Source organism: Mustela nivalis (assembly GCF_964662115.1).
Source record: "Mustela nivalis genome assembly, chromosome: 13".
Classification (NCBI taxonomy): domain Eukaryota; kingdom Metazoa; phylum Chordata; class Mammalia; order Carnivora; family Mustelidae; genus Mustela; species Mustela nivalis.
The window spans coordinates 68804604-68821583 of record NC_139032.1 but is presented as its reverse complement, the minus strand read 5'-3'; the positions used below and the strand labels follow the sequence as shown (position 1 = coordinate 68821583).

The 16980-nt window shown below is 43.0% G+C and overlaps 1 protein-coding gene and 1 long non-coding RNA gene across 10 annotated transcripts in view; one reads left to right on the top strand and one right to left on the bottom strand.

The window, feature by feature from the left end:
• Positions 1-16980, bottom strand: part of ZNF462 (zinc finger protein 462) — a 139229-nt gene that overhangs the window by 11561 nt on the left and 110688 nt on the right. For all 9 annotated transcript variants that reach the window (XR_014302285.1, XR_014302286.1, XM_082696833.1 and 6 more), the window contains one exon: positions 11766-11989. Coding sequence is in view for 7 of the 9 variants with exons in the window: in XM_082696833.1 (XP_082552959.1) it covers positions 11766-11989 (224 nt within the window). In the remaining 2 variants the exon portion in view is untranslated. The remainder of the gene's footprint in view (positions 1-11765; positions 11990-16980) is intronic.
• Positions 1282-11751, top strand: LOC309847099. Its single transcript, XR_014302306.1, has 3 exons — positions 1282-1958; positions 6247-6666; positions 10111-11751. It is a non-coding gene; the product is annotated as an uncharacterized lncRNA (long non-coding RNA).

The window sequence follows — 16980 nt, the reverse complement described above, 5'->3', positions numbered from 1 at the left end:
AATTAGAAGATTTTTTTTTTTTTTTAATTTATTTGACAGACAAAGATCACAAGTAGGCAGAGAGGCAGGCAGAGAGAGAGAGGAAGGAAAGCAGGCTCCTCTGTGGAGCAGGGAGCCCGATGCGGGGCTCGATCCCAGGACCCTGGGATCATGACCTGAGCCGAAAGCAGAGGCTTTAACCCACTGAGCCACCCAGGCGCCCCTAATTAGAAGATTTTAAAAGAAAAACTGTTTATAGTATTGGGCTCTTACTAAACTTTAAATCCCCAATCAGCCATCCAGTATTAGTATTAATACAAAAGGAAGACTCCTTCTGCATTCATTCATTCATTCATTCACTCATTCATCTATTTTAAAAGATTTACTTGGGGCACTTGGATGGCTCAGTGGGTTAATGCTTCTGCCTTCAGCTCAGGCCATGATCTCAGGGTCTTGGGATCGAGCCCCACATTGGGCTCTCTGCCTGCGTCTTGGCCTACTTGTGATCTCTGTCAAATAAATAAATAAAATCTTAAAAAAAAAAAGAGAAAGATTTATTTATTTGAGAGAGAGCAAGTGAGTGCAGGGGTGGAGGGAGAGGGAAAGAGAAACTTGAGCAGACTCCTCGCTGAGCTCCCACGTGGGGCCTGGTCCCACAACCCTGAGATCATGACCTGAGCTGAAACCAAGGGTCAGATGCTTAACTGATTAAGCTACCCCAGGGGCCCCCTCCTGCATTAAAAAATTTTTTTTGACCTATTATTTGGAATTTTAATTATTTCTCAAAGACAGTAGGACTTTATCATATTCATTTAAAAAAGTGATATTAAAAATTGTGATACAGTCAACACAGAATGTACACTAGTTTTGGGCATACTATTAGTGACTGGTCTCTACAGTAAGCTCTGCTCACCACCAGTGTGGCTATTGCTGAACACTATACATTACTATTACGTTACCATTGACTGTAGTCCCCATCCTGTTCCCCCCCTTCCCTGCCACTGACTCATTCCCCAACCAGGAGCCTCTCTCTCCCTCTCCCCTTCACCCACTGTGCCCATCCCCCACCACACTCCTCCCTGGCAAGCATCAGTTCTCTATATTTATCGGTCTATTTCTTTTTCTTTTTGCTTGTTTTTTAGATCCCACATAGAAGTGAAATCATTTGGTGCTTGTCTTCTCGGTCGCCCTTGTTTCACTTGGCATCCTACTCTCTAGGTACCCCCCTTGCCGCGCCGTGGAGCCACCATCTTACCTGGAATAAGGCAAGCTCCCCGCCCCCTCCCTCCTTGCTGCTTTCCCAGCATGCCTTCTTGCCCCTTCTTGCATTGATTCTCCAGTGTGGTCTGAGAGTAAAAATAAATATGTAAATCTACTCATGTCAGTTTCTGCTTGCCCTGAGGACAGGGTAAAATCTGAATTTCTCACTGTAGTTAGAAATGGCCAACTCTCTGCTCACCCTGGCTCATCTTCGACAGCCCACTGCTGCCACCCTGAACTCATGGACGTTTCCAGGATACGCCGTGCTCTTGACTATGGGCCTTTCTCTGCACATGCCCCTTCTCTCTGCCTGCAATTCTGCGGTCTCGTTCACACAGTCACTCCTGTCTTCCAGCCCTGCTTCTGTGTCACTACACCAGGGGGACCTTCCCTAAACTCCTTGTGGGTAGATTATCCTTACTCTCTGCTTCCACATGCTCTCCCCTCCCCTTTTATAGTTCATCCCATTCGGGGGTTGATTGTTTATGGCCTGCCGCCCCCAGTGAGCTGCAAGCTCCATGAGGACAGACGGACACTCTACGTCTCATTCACAGCTGGTTGGCCATGTCTGTTAGAGCGGCTGCTGCGCTCACCTCTTGCCTACTACAGGCCTTCCTTCTAACGCAGTGTATCTTTCGTTCCTATACAGGTCACAAAGAATAACTGGGGAGCAGAAAAAGCTTCAAGTCTGACTACTTACACATACGACTGTCAACAAGGTATTGTACTTCCGTAATCCCGCTCTCCATGCGTAGGGTATTTAATTGCTGAAATTGTATTAAAACACACAAGTGGGTATCCTGCCTTTTTTAATGCATGGCATGGTATAAATATTCTCTGTATGAATATCATTTTTAATCACTCCATATGTATCTTATTAAGTAAATAAGATTATAGTTTACCTGACTCCTCCCATGAGTTTACCTTTGGCTATCCCTGGCTTTTTAGTGTTAGAAACCAACAATAAATCTTACTGTATATAAATTATACAATTTCTTTCACGTTTAGCTTTAATTTTATAGGCTATATTGCCAGATGTGAAATTATAGGATCAAACGGACTTTTACTCAAGTTCCAACTGATGTCTGGGTTGGCTTCTACAGTGATCATAGCAGTGAGTTACTTTCTGAACCTGGAGATTGGAGGACACACTGAGGGAAAGTCCCTTCTTTCTCTGGAGGTACACAGAAATGTATTACCTTATATCCCAAAAGGTCCACAATAGAGGGAGAAACAGCAAAGCTAAGAGTTTGAGATTTAGAATCTGGCTCCTCGGAGCCTTTGGAAGGCAGAAGTAACCGTATGTGTGTTTGAAGGTTGGACTGTTCAAATACAAAATCCCTCGGACTATAAAACTATACAGAGAGCCTTATATCCCGTGAAAGTTACTTGTGATTGCCTGCAAATCCAAAGTCCCCTGTGAAGGCCACTAAGAATGTGGGAAAAAGTGCCAACAACCAGCAAGAAGCGTTCCCCGTTAACGATGGAGAGCCGACACTGTTAGCCCTTCTGAGCTCACGCTCGGTAGTCAAGCTCCACACCTGTGTGTGTCCTTTTGCGTCTTGGTTTGTAGCCAGGCAGCAGAGTGAATGCATTTCCCTAGCAGATGAACGAATTTCCATACTTGAGGCTTATTCTATGGGAGAAGCATTCCATGATTTACAAATACTACCAAGTTGAACATGCATTTTCATACTACGGCGGCAAACCCAGTCTTACAGGAAAGACTGGTGTGAACTTGCTGGCTAACGAAAGCAGGAAACCGGACACCCCTGTCCTCACATTACTTAGCCGACGTTAAATGGGGGAGACTGTGATCAAGAAGAATCCCTCCATGTTTCCAGAGCTCTCCCCACTTCTCACTTAACATCTGTCCCTTCAAAGGGACATGCTGTCAGGCTGAGCACATCACCTAATACTGCCTGTTCATGTTAAAAAAAGAAAGGCCAGAGGGAACATTTTTTATTTGCAGAGAAAGTGACACCAGAGAATACGGAGAAACTGCCTTGTACATCAGAAATGCCCATCTCAGGCCCACGCCGAGGACGTGTAGCACTGCAAAGATTTTTAAAGGCCTTATGGCACGGGTGGGCACACTTTCTGCAGAGGGCCAGATAAGCAAGTATTCTGGGCTTTCGGACCGTCTAGTTTCTGTCACAGCGACTCACCTGCTGCTGCAGCTTGAAAACGGCCACAGACAGTATGGCAATGGATGAGCACGGCTGTGTTCCAAGACCACCGCATTGACGGACACTGGAGTTTGAAATTCATATAATTTCACATGTTATGAAATAGTACTCTTTTGATTTTCTTCAACCATTTAAAAAATGTCAAAACCCTTCTTAACTGGTGGGCCACAGAAAAACAGGCAGGGGCCCGGATTTGGTCCATGGACCAGGGTTTGCCAACCTCTAACTTACACTATCAGGTGGTCGACCCAGCGATCTCTGCCTCTCTTGGAAAGTCAGAATGGGAATGAAATCAGAGAAAGCAAAACATCATCTCTACGATTTCTTGGAGGAAGACGGTCCAAGGTGCAGGTAAAAATCTTGAATTCTCGGATCAGAGCCTTTTGATCAGAGCTCTCATAAAAGCTTTTAGAAGGGATATTCAGCTAAGTGTATTAAAGTTCTATGGGAGATAAGCCATATATGCTGTGCTGCTGTCTTATTTTGCAGGTACCTTTATCAAGCACTTAACATGCTGGCTTGTGGTTCTTTATTTAAGTTTGTTTCCCCTCCTTGGTTATAAATTCTTCCAAGGTGGCAACTCTTTCCTATTTAGCTTTATATGCTCAGTATAGAGTATAAGATCGATCCTCTCACTGACACACAGTAATGCTGTTTGAATTTACTGGTAACATAAAAACCACGGGAGATCATAGAGTATAAAGAACTTCGTAATGTCGTACCCAGTGATAAAAATTTGCTTGCTAATAAGACTGAACATTTTCTAAAAGATTTTCAGTTCTTACCAAATATCTATTATGTGCTAAAAGTTAATCTAGTCGTTTTCACGTGGATCACTTAACCTTTATGGCTACTCAGAGAGGTAAGTGTTACCTTTTATATTTGTAAATAAGGGAAGCAACACACAAGAAGCTAAGTGATAAAGCCAGAATTAGAACTCACATCTTCAGAGGACAAGGCTCCAGCTTTCCCCATTATTATGCAAATCATCTGCAGAAATGCAAAATTATGTACAAAATGTGTAAAAATTACCCACGGGATACCAACTGAACACAAGAAGGCAGCAGAAAAAAGTACTGTGACTATAATGTTCCAAAATTTGATGAATAGAGGAGTAGAATCTTTTGAAAAATTTTCTTCAAAATAAAAACCTTTCTAAGAACAGTAAGAGTAGAGGTTGGAAGAGTGCCCAGGAACGTACAGAGCACAGGAGTCAAGGGGAATATCTACTTTCTTTTGTAATTACTAAGCCAGAAGCAGAAAACACGCTTCTGCTGACCTAACTTAGCAGAAACCCAGACAAAACCAAGTCATTTTGAGCATCTCAGGATAACTGCAGTCACCAGTACTCAAGAAAGCCCAGTGAAAGGCATCATTAAGAAAGTCAAAGAACCCTGTTGCTGGCCAACAGAGCTGTTGTGAATATCCTGAACTTGAAACCCAGAGGGCAACGTGTGGCTGGTGCTGCCAGTTCTTGCTTATATGAACAAACAGGATATTTAAAATATTTGATTTGAAAAGTGATTTTGTACATTGATTTATTTAGCAAACAGCTATCAGAAACTTTACTGTATGCAGGGTACCATGACTAGATTTTGGAAGAAAAGACAGATAAATAAACCGGTTTCCATTTTAAGGACGTTGCATCCAATGGCAAGATGGAGACTCGTTAAGTGTAAGTTTTAGCAGGAGCCGTTCAGTTTGGAGAGTTTAGTGGATAATTTCAAAAGTTACAGGCAAAGACCATCTTCAAATGTCTACTTAAAAAATACCATGTAAGGTTCGACCAGGCACATCCCTCGGAAAAATGGTCAGAAAAATGCTCTTTCCTCATCTACTTCTTATGTCCAAAATCCATGAAAGAAACGGGGGCTGTGGTCAACAAATCAAGAAACAAGACTACTATAACGAAAAGCGGAACTGATGTGATGTAATCTTCAGGAGAAACCTCCAGCTTGGATCAATCCTCAGTCGATCAAGATAAAGCTGCTGGCACTCAGTTTCAAAATTAAACGCAGTCCCAAAACATGTGGCCAAAGGTGTGTTTTATAATTTGGAATCAAAGAAGTTTCTTTTGTTTTCTTTCTTCTCATTTCCTTTGCTGGACACAAATGTTCTATGGGACTCTTCTGCCACTGTGGATTTTACTGGTCCAGAAAACTGAACAATTTTATTGGCATAACTGAAATGTTGGTGATGCCTCCTGAGCTTAAGGTCGTGCTGCTTCCCCCAAACCGGCAAAGAGTAAGAGTAAGAGATCCGAGTTCCTTAGAGTTTGGCCGCCTGAGGCTCCATTTGTATAAAAAATTAAAAACATTTCAAAGTAAATTCAATTAGTGAATGTGTATTGCCTGAATAGACTATCCTTCTAAATTTAATATAGCGAACATGACAATTTTATGAGCAAACCAAGTTAGAGATAATATATTTTTATGTTCCTTAAACTAGCAAAGAGACTCCAGAACTATAAAGAACACTAACAAGGTACCGCATACACTTAAAAACTTTCTTTAAAAAAATGAGTTTTTTAACTGTGAGAAGGGGAAGGTTTTTTTTTTTTTTTTCCTTCTTCTTCATGACTTTAAGGTCCTTAAAAATGTTGTCCTCATCTCTCACCAGCATTACTAATAAACGGTGCTACTAACGGAGGGCTTCAGAGTGTGTGTGTGTGGGTAAGCGCGTTGGGTAAGCGCGTGTGAAGAGAGGGAGGGATTGAAGGCATAGAGCAGTCTGTCTCTAGAAGAGATAGTGAGATCGAAAAGAACAGAACTGAAGGATGAAAAATAAAATTTTAAATCGCCTGTACTATTTACTTTAGATTCCAAGAGACTGCAAGTGAGTCTTTGGTCACTGGTGCAAAGATAAAGGTCTAGGAAGACAAGATGTTGTGTCATGTTCACCATGAGGGCTGCTCTCATCCCTCTTGTACTGCACCCGGGCTTCTGAGGATAAACAGGGCAGCGTGCATCCAGCACAGGCAAGGATCTGGTTCTTGACTAGAAGCGGATATTTGACTTCAAGGATCCTTCCTGAAGGACCGGGATTCTGCCCAGTCAACTTGACAGAGACATTCCTGAGGTCTCCAGGCTTTGCAGGTAGAATTCAGAAGTTCAGCTTTGGAGATCCAGTTCTGTTCAACGACATCCTTTGATGAGAGACACATCCTACGGTGTTGTAGTTTCCTCTGCAGATTCTCTCCACCACACAAATCACCTCACGGTATTAGTGGAAGAAGAGGGTGAGCAATGCTCTCAAAACAGTCTTACTGGGTGGGGGTAGGGAAAAGTAAACTTTAATTTAGAACTAATGGCTAAGTCTATTGCACTTTATTTTTGGTGGTTTACACAATAGTCTGGATCTCCAGCATCTTGTAGATTGATCTGTTCCCAGGATCAAGTTCATTAAAAAAAAAAAAAGAAAGAAAGAAAGAAAAAAGCCTGCAGGAAATTAACATTTTTGAGGATCTACTATGTGGGTCAGGTCCTGGGAAACTTGAATCTTTTAGGTATGAGGTATAATTTACTCATCATAAAAGTCATCTGTTTTAAATAAATAGTTCAGTGAGTTTTAGTAAATGTATGCATTTGTGCAACCCTCACCACAATTTCATTTAAGAATTCTTCTCTTACTTTGAGAAGTTCCCTCATAACCTCTGCACTCCCTCTCCCAACCTCCAGCCCCACACAACCTCCAACTTGCTTTATCTCCACAGTTTTGTCTTTTCTAGAAATTTCATGTATAGGGAATCATATGTGATCTTTCGTGTCTAGCTCCTGTCTGATTAACATGATCTTCTTGAGATTTATCCATGTTGCTCCATGTATCAGTAGGCTCATTTATTTGTATTTTTTAAAAGATTTTATTTATTTGAGAGAGAGAGAAAGTGAGAGAGAACATGAGAGGGGAGAAGGTCAGAGGGAGCTGGGAGCCTGATGTGGGACTCAATCCCGGGAATTGGGGATCATGTGGCCCAACCAACTGAGCCACCCAGGAGTCCCTCATTTCTTTGTACTGATTAGTATCCCATTTTATGGATATAGCACATTTTGTTTTTCCATCCAATTTATGTGGGAGCAGACTCACTGGATCAGACGGCAAGTGGATGTTTAACTTTTAAACAAATTGCCAAAATGCTCCCAAGTGAATATGCCATTTTACATTCCAACCAACACTGTATGAGATTTCCAGTTTCTCCACATCCTTGCCAACACTTCGGCACTATCTTCTTAATTTCAGCCGTTCTTGTGGGTGGATAGTGACATCTTACTGTTGTCTTATTTTGCGTTTTCCTAGATGAATCTTACCGAGCCTCTTTTCACGTGATCACTTGTCATTTGTGTATCCTCACAGGTAACTTGACTATTCACATTTTTTTCTCATGCTAAACTGAGTTTTTATCTTCTCACTATTGAGTTGTAGAAGTTCTTTGTATATTTTGGTTAAAAACCTTTGCTAGATAATTACTTTGCAAATATTTGCTTCCAATCTGTTGCTTGCCTTTTTGTTTTGTTAATAGTGTTTCTGAAGAGCAGAAATTTATGTTTGATGACATCTAATTTACTCATTTTTCTTCTTTTTAATGTCTGTAGCTTTTGTATTTGTATCTAAGAAAATTTCTCTTAATCCAAGGAGATTTTCTAGTCTTTTTCTGGAGTTTTATGGTTTTAGTTCATAGGCTGAAGTTTATGATCCATTTTGACATAATTTTTTTTTGTTAGGAGTGAATTAAGGGTCAATGATCATTACTTTGTATGTGGGTATCCAACTGTTCAAGCACTATTTGTGGAAGAACTATCCTTTCCTTATTACCTTGGTACCCTTGGTTAAAAGAAAAAAGTCAACTGACCACATGAGGGCTGACTTCCGGACTTTTTCTTCTGCATCAGTGATCCACGCATCTATCCTTATGCTAATACCACATGCTCTGGTGTAAAATAGCTTTTGAAATAAGGAAGGGTAAAGTCCTCCAATTTTATTCTTTTTCTATAGTGTTTAGGCTATTCTAGATCCTCTGCATTTACATGGTAGGATCAGTCTGTCAACGTCTATCAAAGAAAAGAGGTCTTGACAGAGATTCCATCAGATCTATAGATCAATTTGGGGAGAATTGCCAATATTGGGTCCTCTCATCCAGGAATACAGTATATGTTGCATTAACTGAGTTCTCTTATTTTTCCTCAAAAACATCTTGTAATTTTCAGTGTATAGCCTTCACAGTTCCTATGTTAAATTTATTCTTAAATATTATATTCTTTTAGATGTTACCGTAAATGAAATTAATCAAATCTTACTTTCTGATTTCCATTTCTAGTATGTAGACATGGAATTGATTTTTGCATATTGCCCTTATGTCCTGCAACTTTGCTATACTAATATCCTTGCAGCTTTTTAAAAAAAAATACAGATTACTTAGATTTTTCCATGTACAAAGTCACCTTGTCTGTGAATTGTCTGTGAATGCAAGTAGTCTCATTTCTTCCAATTCTTACACCTTTAATTTTTTGTTCTTGCCTTATGGTCCTTGACATTTTTAAAAAAGATTTTATTTATTTGAGAGACAGAGAGAAAGAGAGAGCAGGAGTAGGTAAAGCAAGAGAGTAAGAAGCAGGTTCCCCACTGAGCAGGGAACCAGACTTGGGGCTCCCTCCCAGGACCCTGAGATCATGACCTGAACCTAAAGCAGATGCTTAACCAACTGAGCCACCCAGGCATTTTGGTCCTTGACTTTTATTTGGATGATTAGCAAATGTCACTTTAGCTCTCATTGTACAATAATACTCCTATCCCTTTCATAAATGCTGAAATCACCAATAAATTGAATTTTTTTTTTTTTAATTGATGGTTTTTAACCAGTGTATGTCACTGCCTACCAGTCAGAACTTCCATTTCAGCAGCACTGTTATCCTTGTTAATAGTGTCTGGGGGCACTTGGGTGGCTCAGTCAGTTAAGCGTCTGCCTTTGGCTCAGGTCATGATCCCAGAGTCCTGGGATCAAGCCCTGCATCGGGCTCTCTGCTCAGCAGGAGCCTGCTTCCTCTGCCTCTCACCTCCCATTTGTTCTCTCTCTTTCTCGCTGTATTCTCTCTCTTTCACATAAATAAATACAATCTTAAAAAAAAAAGTGCTTGGATAGTTATTTAAAAAATTCGACATACATTTTATTCTCATCATTTAGAAATGGAGAAATAGAAAGCAGGAGAAAGCGCTGCCGTCAGTAATAAGCAGGAGTCTCGTAAACTTAACAACAATTGAGACGATGGTGAACATCATTACGCATGCTGGAAGTGGCAATTCTTTAGCCTGTTACGTGCTCACTGAACTTAATAAGCTGGTCAGCCATGAGAAAGAGTAAAATTAAAGAACATAACATGGCATAGTGAAAATATAACATCAAAAGACCGTATCTAAGATGCAAGGTATAATTAGTGATTTTTAAATATATTTTAGTTCTTTGGGAACTTAACTGCTTTTCTGATAGGTACCACAGATCAATTCTGAGGAACACCTTGGGTCTCATCAAAGTGTGGGATATACCAGGACTTCGTTTAATCTTGCACAACTTCTGAGGAAGATAAAATGATTCCCATTTAGAAATCAGAAAATACAGAAATTTAAGTAACTTGCTAAAGTTGTACAGTCAGCAGTGGAGACAAGATTCAAAGTCAGGTCTGTTTGGTTCCAGAAGCTCTAAATTGGGCCCCTCTCGTCTGGCACTATCCACTGCCCTGATGGATACCCTGAAGCCCCAACCTTCCATGCCCGCTCAGGAAGTCCTCAGTTCCATGCAGGTATGGTTCTAACCTTCTCACCAGTGACTCACAGTAACTGTGTAACAACGGGAGAATTTATCTTCCTGGTTTGCGCTCTCCCAAAATACCAGCCCAAAGGCTTGAACACTATAATAAAAAGATCTGAGGTGGTTACATAAATAAGATCCATGTGCAAAAATGTAGAAAGCTTGGTTTGAAATTACCCTTTGAGTTTGGGGGCAGAGATGCCCAGGAAGTTTGACTGAGAAAGGCTATGAAAGTTTTTCAGTGAGGTAAACTCAAGCTTTTCTTCTCTGCTTTCAGTTTTGGGCAGACACATTAGAAAATGAATGCATTCCTGAGCAGAAAAGTGCCTACAAAACCATTTCATTATGGAGGGATGGTAAAGCACAGCCTTCTCTGTCCCACACCCCGCAGAAAAAATTCTAACCCTTGGACACAGAGGATTCAGGCTCAAGTCTTGATAACTCGGGGTTTGCAAAGCCAGAAAAGAGGAGGAGGACACGGAAAAGAAAAAAGAAACTATTAAAAGCCCTTCTCATTGGGCCTTAAGTAAACACTCCCTCGCTATTTTGGATTTTGGGGTCAATTAGAAAACATTTCAATCAGCTTTTTTTTTCAAGAAACAAATACAGATTGTAGCTCCTCTACACTCTGGGCAAGCCACAAAACCAGAAGCAAGAACCTTGGTTCCCCCATGTGCCAAATAAACCCTCTGAAGCCGCCCTGTAGGACCCTGCCTTCCGATCAGCACACCTTTGGAAGACAAGTTTTCTTCACAAACCCCTTATTTTAGGTCAGACTGATCTGTTTTTTATCAATCCTCCTCCCCCAGTAAAACACATCTTTTCCAATCCTTACAGTGTTTAGACATGAACAGCAAGGCTTTGGAAAATCTCAGTAGTTAGCAAAATAGTGGAAACGACCTACATGGTTGAGGGACAAGGTGGCTGGCCATCACAACAGGGGTCAGCACCTCCGTCCGGGTCCTCTGCCTGCTGCCTACTTCTGTAAACAAGGGGTCGCTGGGACACAGCCGTGCCCGTTCATTTATGTCTTGTCTGTGGCTGCTTTCTTGCTACAAAAGGCAGAGTTGCATGCTTACCACTGAGGCCATCTGGCCTGCAAAGCCTAAAATATTGACTATCTGGTTCTTTATAGAGAAAGTTCGTCAATTCCTGTGATGATACATTTAAAATAACATGGAAAAATACTCCTGTGAGGTTGTCAAGTAAAAAAAAAAAAAACAACTTTTTTTTAGAAGGATGACATAGTAGTTTACATGTGGTATCACCAGAATTAGGTAAAACAAGGGGAAATGGGCAGAGAAGAGATAAAAAAGGCCAAGCAGGTGGATTTGGTGGCAGCATCCGGGGTGACTTTCCTTATGCTCATCTCTGTGTTCCAGTTTCCTAACATGACCTCTCATGAAAAAAGTCGGAAACGTGCCCGCAACCTTTAGTCCCAACTCGCCCCCAGCGGGCGTGACCACCCGGAGCTCAGTGTCCCGGCCAGGCCCGATCCCCACAGGGGTGCCGCGGGGTGAGAGCAGGAAGACGGCAGGTACCTTATGCTCGTCCCGAAGGTGGCTGTCCAGTTCCTCCGTGTGCTTGGTCTCATAGTAGCAGAGCTGGCATTTGTAAGGTTTTAGTTCGTTGTGCTTTTCTATGTGTTGCTGGAGGCTCTCGTCACTGGAGCAGGTGAAGGTGCACTTATCACAGCGGAAAACTACTCCCTGCAAGTATTTGGACAGTTTGGAACGGCACACTTCGATGGGGACAACTCGCTCTTCTGTGGAAACAAATTGAATGGAAAGATGGAAGTTTTTACTGACGGTCCGCACGCGCTCTGTCTTTGGAATAAAGGAAGGAACTCAACCGGTTTTGCTACCTCTCGTGGGTGTCCATGAACTCATGTGCACACTGCCTCTCCCTCTGTTCCCCAAACAGCATCTTCTGGTCCAGGTAAGTGTTTGTAAGACCAAAGCCTCTTGGTGTACTCCATCCCCAGAGTGATCTTTATACCGAGGAGGGAGGCTGGGAAGTGCTTGCTAATTCCTGAATGCAGGTGGCTAACGGAGGGGATGAGACTGGCCGCCACGGTTTACCCCAGCGCGATGACGACTGACAGCCCGCCTGAGCACCTCCTTAGTATGTGCTATTTGAGCTGGACCCAGAGATGCCCCTAAGCAGAGAGGGAACGGATGGTTCCTAAGCACCTGTGTGCTCCAATGGTGCACCTTTACTGGCAACTCTCTTAGGCTGGAGGTATTCCTGTTTTTACAAATCAGTAAAGCAACGGACGGGACTCTTAGTAACTTTCCAAAGATCACAGACGTCGTAATTCGCCCAGCTGTGATCTCCATCCCCGCCTGTCGAAAAGCAAACCGTTTACGGCCCACTGTTTCCAGTTCCACTCCTGTTTCCCCTTCTGAGATGCTCTCAAGGAGACCGTTTTCCTTCTCCTGAAACCAAAGGAATCTCTAATAACAAATTTTAAAAACAAAGGACCTGTAGGTTTTCATTCACTAGAACTCCAGCTCTAACTCAGAGAAGCTCACAAATGAAATGGCTGCAGGAAACATTCAGGGTGTGTGTTGGGGGGGCCCGCTGGGGGTGGTGTGGGAGATAGGGAGGATTTGTGCCTTTTCAGACAATCTGTAATCTGATTGTCACAAGGGAAAAAATAAAAGAGAGAGAGGATTTGGGTGCTTTTCCCATTAACATACCAAATGCTGTAGGGCTGGAAATGCGTGTGCTTGTTTATTTTGCACTCTCTCACCCTTGTGTTTAACTGCTCAAATTAAATTTCACACCAGTCTGCCCAGAGTATCGGTGCACGCGCCAGATATCCATAACTGGGATAAAATTAAAATCTGTGCTATTTATGCAAGGATCAAATATAGCGTGTGTTTTCATGCTGTGTCTGGATTTCAGAAGACTCTGGAAGTTTACAAATGGACGCACACAACATATACTTATATTATTTAGAAATAGCAATGTATTATTAAGTCAAGAAAGCGTGATTTATTCTCAGAGTCACTGAGTAGCAACATTTCCAGACATCAGTGCTTTGTGCACTGAGGCAGCTCTCTCTGAGAGCCCTCCCGTTGTGTTGGCCGGGGTTGGCCCTTGGGGAATCCTCCCCACCCAAAGCCACGCTGTGGGCTCAGCAACCACATTCTCACTGCATGCAGGGCAGTCCCTGCCTTGGAAGTCCTTGAATACGGCGATTAACTGGCTAGCAAAAAGCTGGCCAGAGGAAGCGTGGAAGGTGGTGTCTGCTACATATTCCCCAGAGCTCTAATGCATATGTTAGTTTCCCTATACAAAGAGTCAGTCGCTTATTTAGCAATATAAATATTTTTAAACCAAAGTAGAGCAGACAGCTAAGAAACACATGATTATAATGTAATCCACACATTTTCTTAGAATAGCAAATGTTTAACAGTCTTCTAACCATTCAGTTCTATGGTTCGGTGTAATCGGAGGAAAAAAGGCTTTGGCATAAGCCAGCCGGAGTCCTGAGAAAGCCCAGGCCATGACGTTCCACTCGTGGGGCCTGGGGCTTCTCAACAGTAGCTCTCCTGACATTCTGAGGCTAGAAAAGGCTTTACTCCGGGGGCTGTACTCTGCCCTGCGGGATGTTCACAAGGGTCCCTGGACTCCACTGACCTGCCCTGGCACCCTTCTTCCCCAGGGGTGACAACCAAAAATGCCTCCGGACAAAAGGCACCCTGACTCCGGCTGATGACCACTACTCGACACCAAGTGTCAGCATTACCTCCAGCTGCTCTGGCTAAGACACCGGTGCAAGCCGGCGCCCAAGCACGAGATGGGTACAGGCTGAACCCCTGGGACGGGCCCAATGCCTCAGGGGCTCACGGGCAGTGCTCCCACGGACTTTTCTGCCGCCTTGACGCTGCAACCCCCTTTGCTCTGTGTTGGCTCCCACTCTGGGTTGTGTCATTTCTGCTGCATGCACTCTGTCTCCAGCCCTGCCGACTGCCAGGGAGATGGACCACAGCTGGTCTAACAGCCCCTGTAATGATGCCTCCAGCACCTTGGAGACAGCCGTGTGGCCAAGCCTCCAGTCTTCGCTTCTCCCCATAAAGAATCGCTTCTTTCAGACTGGGGTTTTACAGGCCTCCCTTTCAACTGCTCTACCACCTTAGTTTTCTTTGCAGTTTCCCATTTCACTATGTAGATCTAAGTGAATCTTAACAAAGTCATGAGCCCTCAAAATAGCCTGGAGTTTAAATAATAATGATTCATGGAAGTGACCATGGCGATTTACCAGGAGCTCACTCTGTTTCAAGCACTGTTAGGCATTCTACCCTCATGGTTAAATTTTTATTCTCGGAAGACTCTGCAAAGTCAGTTTTATTACCTTTAGTTTATTGGTGTGGAAGCTGAGGACTGGCCTGCTGCACGCCTTCCTCAAAGTCACGCCTCTGGTTCAGAACAAAGTTGTGACCTGGGAGCACAGGTCTCCTGGCTGACCTGTGCCAGCACCCTCCTCTCCTTCACCCCCGGAAAAGAACTCTCTTGGATCATTAGATCCGCATGCCGTTCACTGATGAGCCTCTGATTCCTAACCGATTAAGAGTTCAAGAGCTACAGACATATATCTAAGGCAACCATTCCTAGTTGAACTTCTTTCGAGTATCTTCTGAATCAGGTAAGAGGCAGCTTCCTGCTTGCTTCCTCACTCTGAAACATCAGACTTCTCATTTCCAAACGAAGACATCCCCAACATTCCAAGTCTCTGGGTTAGGTGAATTTGTACTAAGATGTTCATTTTAGGGGAAAAAAAAAGTTAATTTTTCTACCTGAAAACACGACTAACACGACCAAGATAAAAAACAAGACAGACTTGGAAAGGTGGGCAAATCACTGACAGTGCCTTCTGAATGAGGTTATTCATTACTGAGGCAAGTCAAGGACATAAAGTTAGAGACTGGAATGTTTCCAGGTATGGATGGAGCCCTGTCTTGGCTACAGAAGCCTAGGGCTCAAGGCTTTTTTTTTTTTTTTTCTATGAAGGCAGCGACAACTGTGGGTCTTTCTTGACTTCACACCTCTCAAAATTACCTTGGGTAAGAAACCAAGGCTTGAATCACACTCATTGTGACTCAGCTTCCAGAGCTGGCTGCAAAAATATTATGACTTCACCAGTTTGACTACAAGATAGATTGTGTCTCTCATCTCTTCCTACTCAAAGGCTGCTTGGTGCTGCAGCTGGACACGAAGCCCAGGAGGAATGCCCCACGGAAGTCTGTGGGAACCCAAGCGCAACAGAGCCTAGAAGGGTGTGTTGTCAAGCTCCCGTGGAGCTCAGTGGAAGAATCGGCTGAATTCCAACTACCAAGAGGGCGGAGGGTCACTTCTGCTCAAAACAGAGAAAAACCACATCACTGTGGAGTCCAGAGTCACCAAGTAAAAATTCTTCCTGAAAGGCAGACCACAGCACACTTGGGTTTCCTCCCCACAACGTGCCAAGTTTGAACGAAGCAGGGAGAGATCTGGAAGTCATTCACGCCAACAAACTCCGTATGCAAATGATCCTGCTCCGGGGCTGAGACCCTCTTTGGGCCAAACCAAAACCCCACCTATTACTCTAGGCCAAGTAAGTGACAAAAGCTGAGTACTAGAAAGCCATTAGGAAAAGAACAATAGTTCCTAAAAAAACAATGGAGTCCAAAACATGACCATAAATGGACACACACAAACGTAAGGACAACGGCTCCTGGTAAGAAGTTACTAATTCTGACGTTAGCCAGGCTACCACTGTCAAATCAGAGAAAGCCAGGAACCACACCTCTCATTCTAACTGGCAAAAGTATTTGGTGGGGATGGAAGGGAATGTGTAATTTCATGGAATAAAATGAAAGACTGGCAATCTCACTGTAGCTTTTTTTTTTTCTTAAGAAAAACGATATGGATCAGGTAAATTAAGGGAGATTAGTTTTGTTCCCAAAAGGCGCCCACCTGCAGGGTACAGTTAAATTCAGTATTTGCCCATATATGGGGTTACGGGCTGGGGAGCAGAAGCTTTAAATTAATATGCCAACTGGAGACCGGTATCGGGGATTACACAGCTCCAGAAATAGAAATAAAAATATCTGGCAAAACTGTAATTCAATCTGTACCCAATTTTCCAGGTGCACCAAAGGTGTGCAAGATACATCCAGGCAAAGCTGTCTGTGCACAAGGCAGCGTGATTCCAGTGATGGTGATAAACTCAGTGGAAATGTACTCATGAAAATATTCCCTATTCATGGTCTCTCTTCCCATTAAAGTTCAAGTTCCTTCAGCGCACAGACTGCCTGACTCTTCATGGCTGTATCCCTAGGGATTAAAACAATGCTAGCATTATAGTGAATGTTCAATAAATATTTGTTGCATTGAATGAAAACCCAACAAAAGCCCTACCTCCAACCTTTTCCCTTAAACAAAATTCTTAGGGCTTAATTTTTTCCTTTTCAAGCTGTCCAATCATGGCCAATCTCACCAAATGTTGATCAGAACTAAGTTTCTGAAAGAAATGGGTCTACCGATCCTTGGCTTCAATCTTTCCTAAACTGGTATTCATCAGGTACCCTGGCTTCCCATCTGCCTACTGAATAAAGTTCAAACTCCTACATTGGTATCCAAGCTCTATCTAAGTTGGCCAGAACACACTTTACCAGTCCTGTCCCCTATATTCCCTTCAGTCTCACTCAGAACACTCAAACACCACTATGTCAACACACCTTGCTCCCACGTACCTGAATGGTCTAA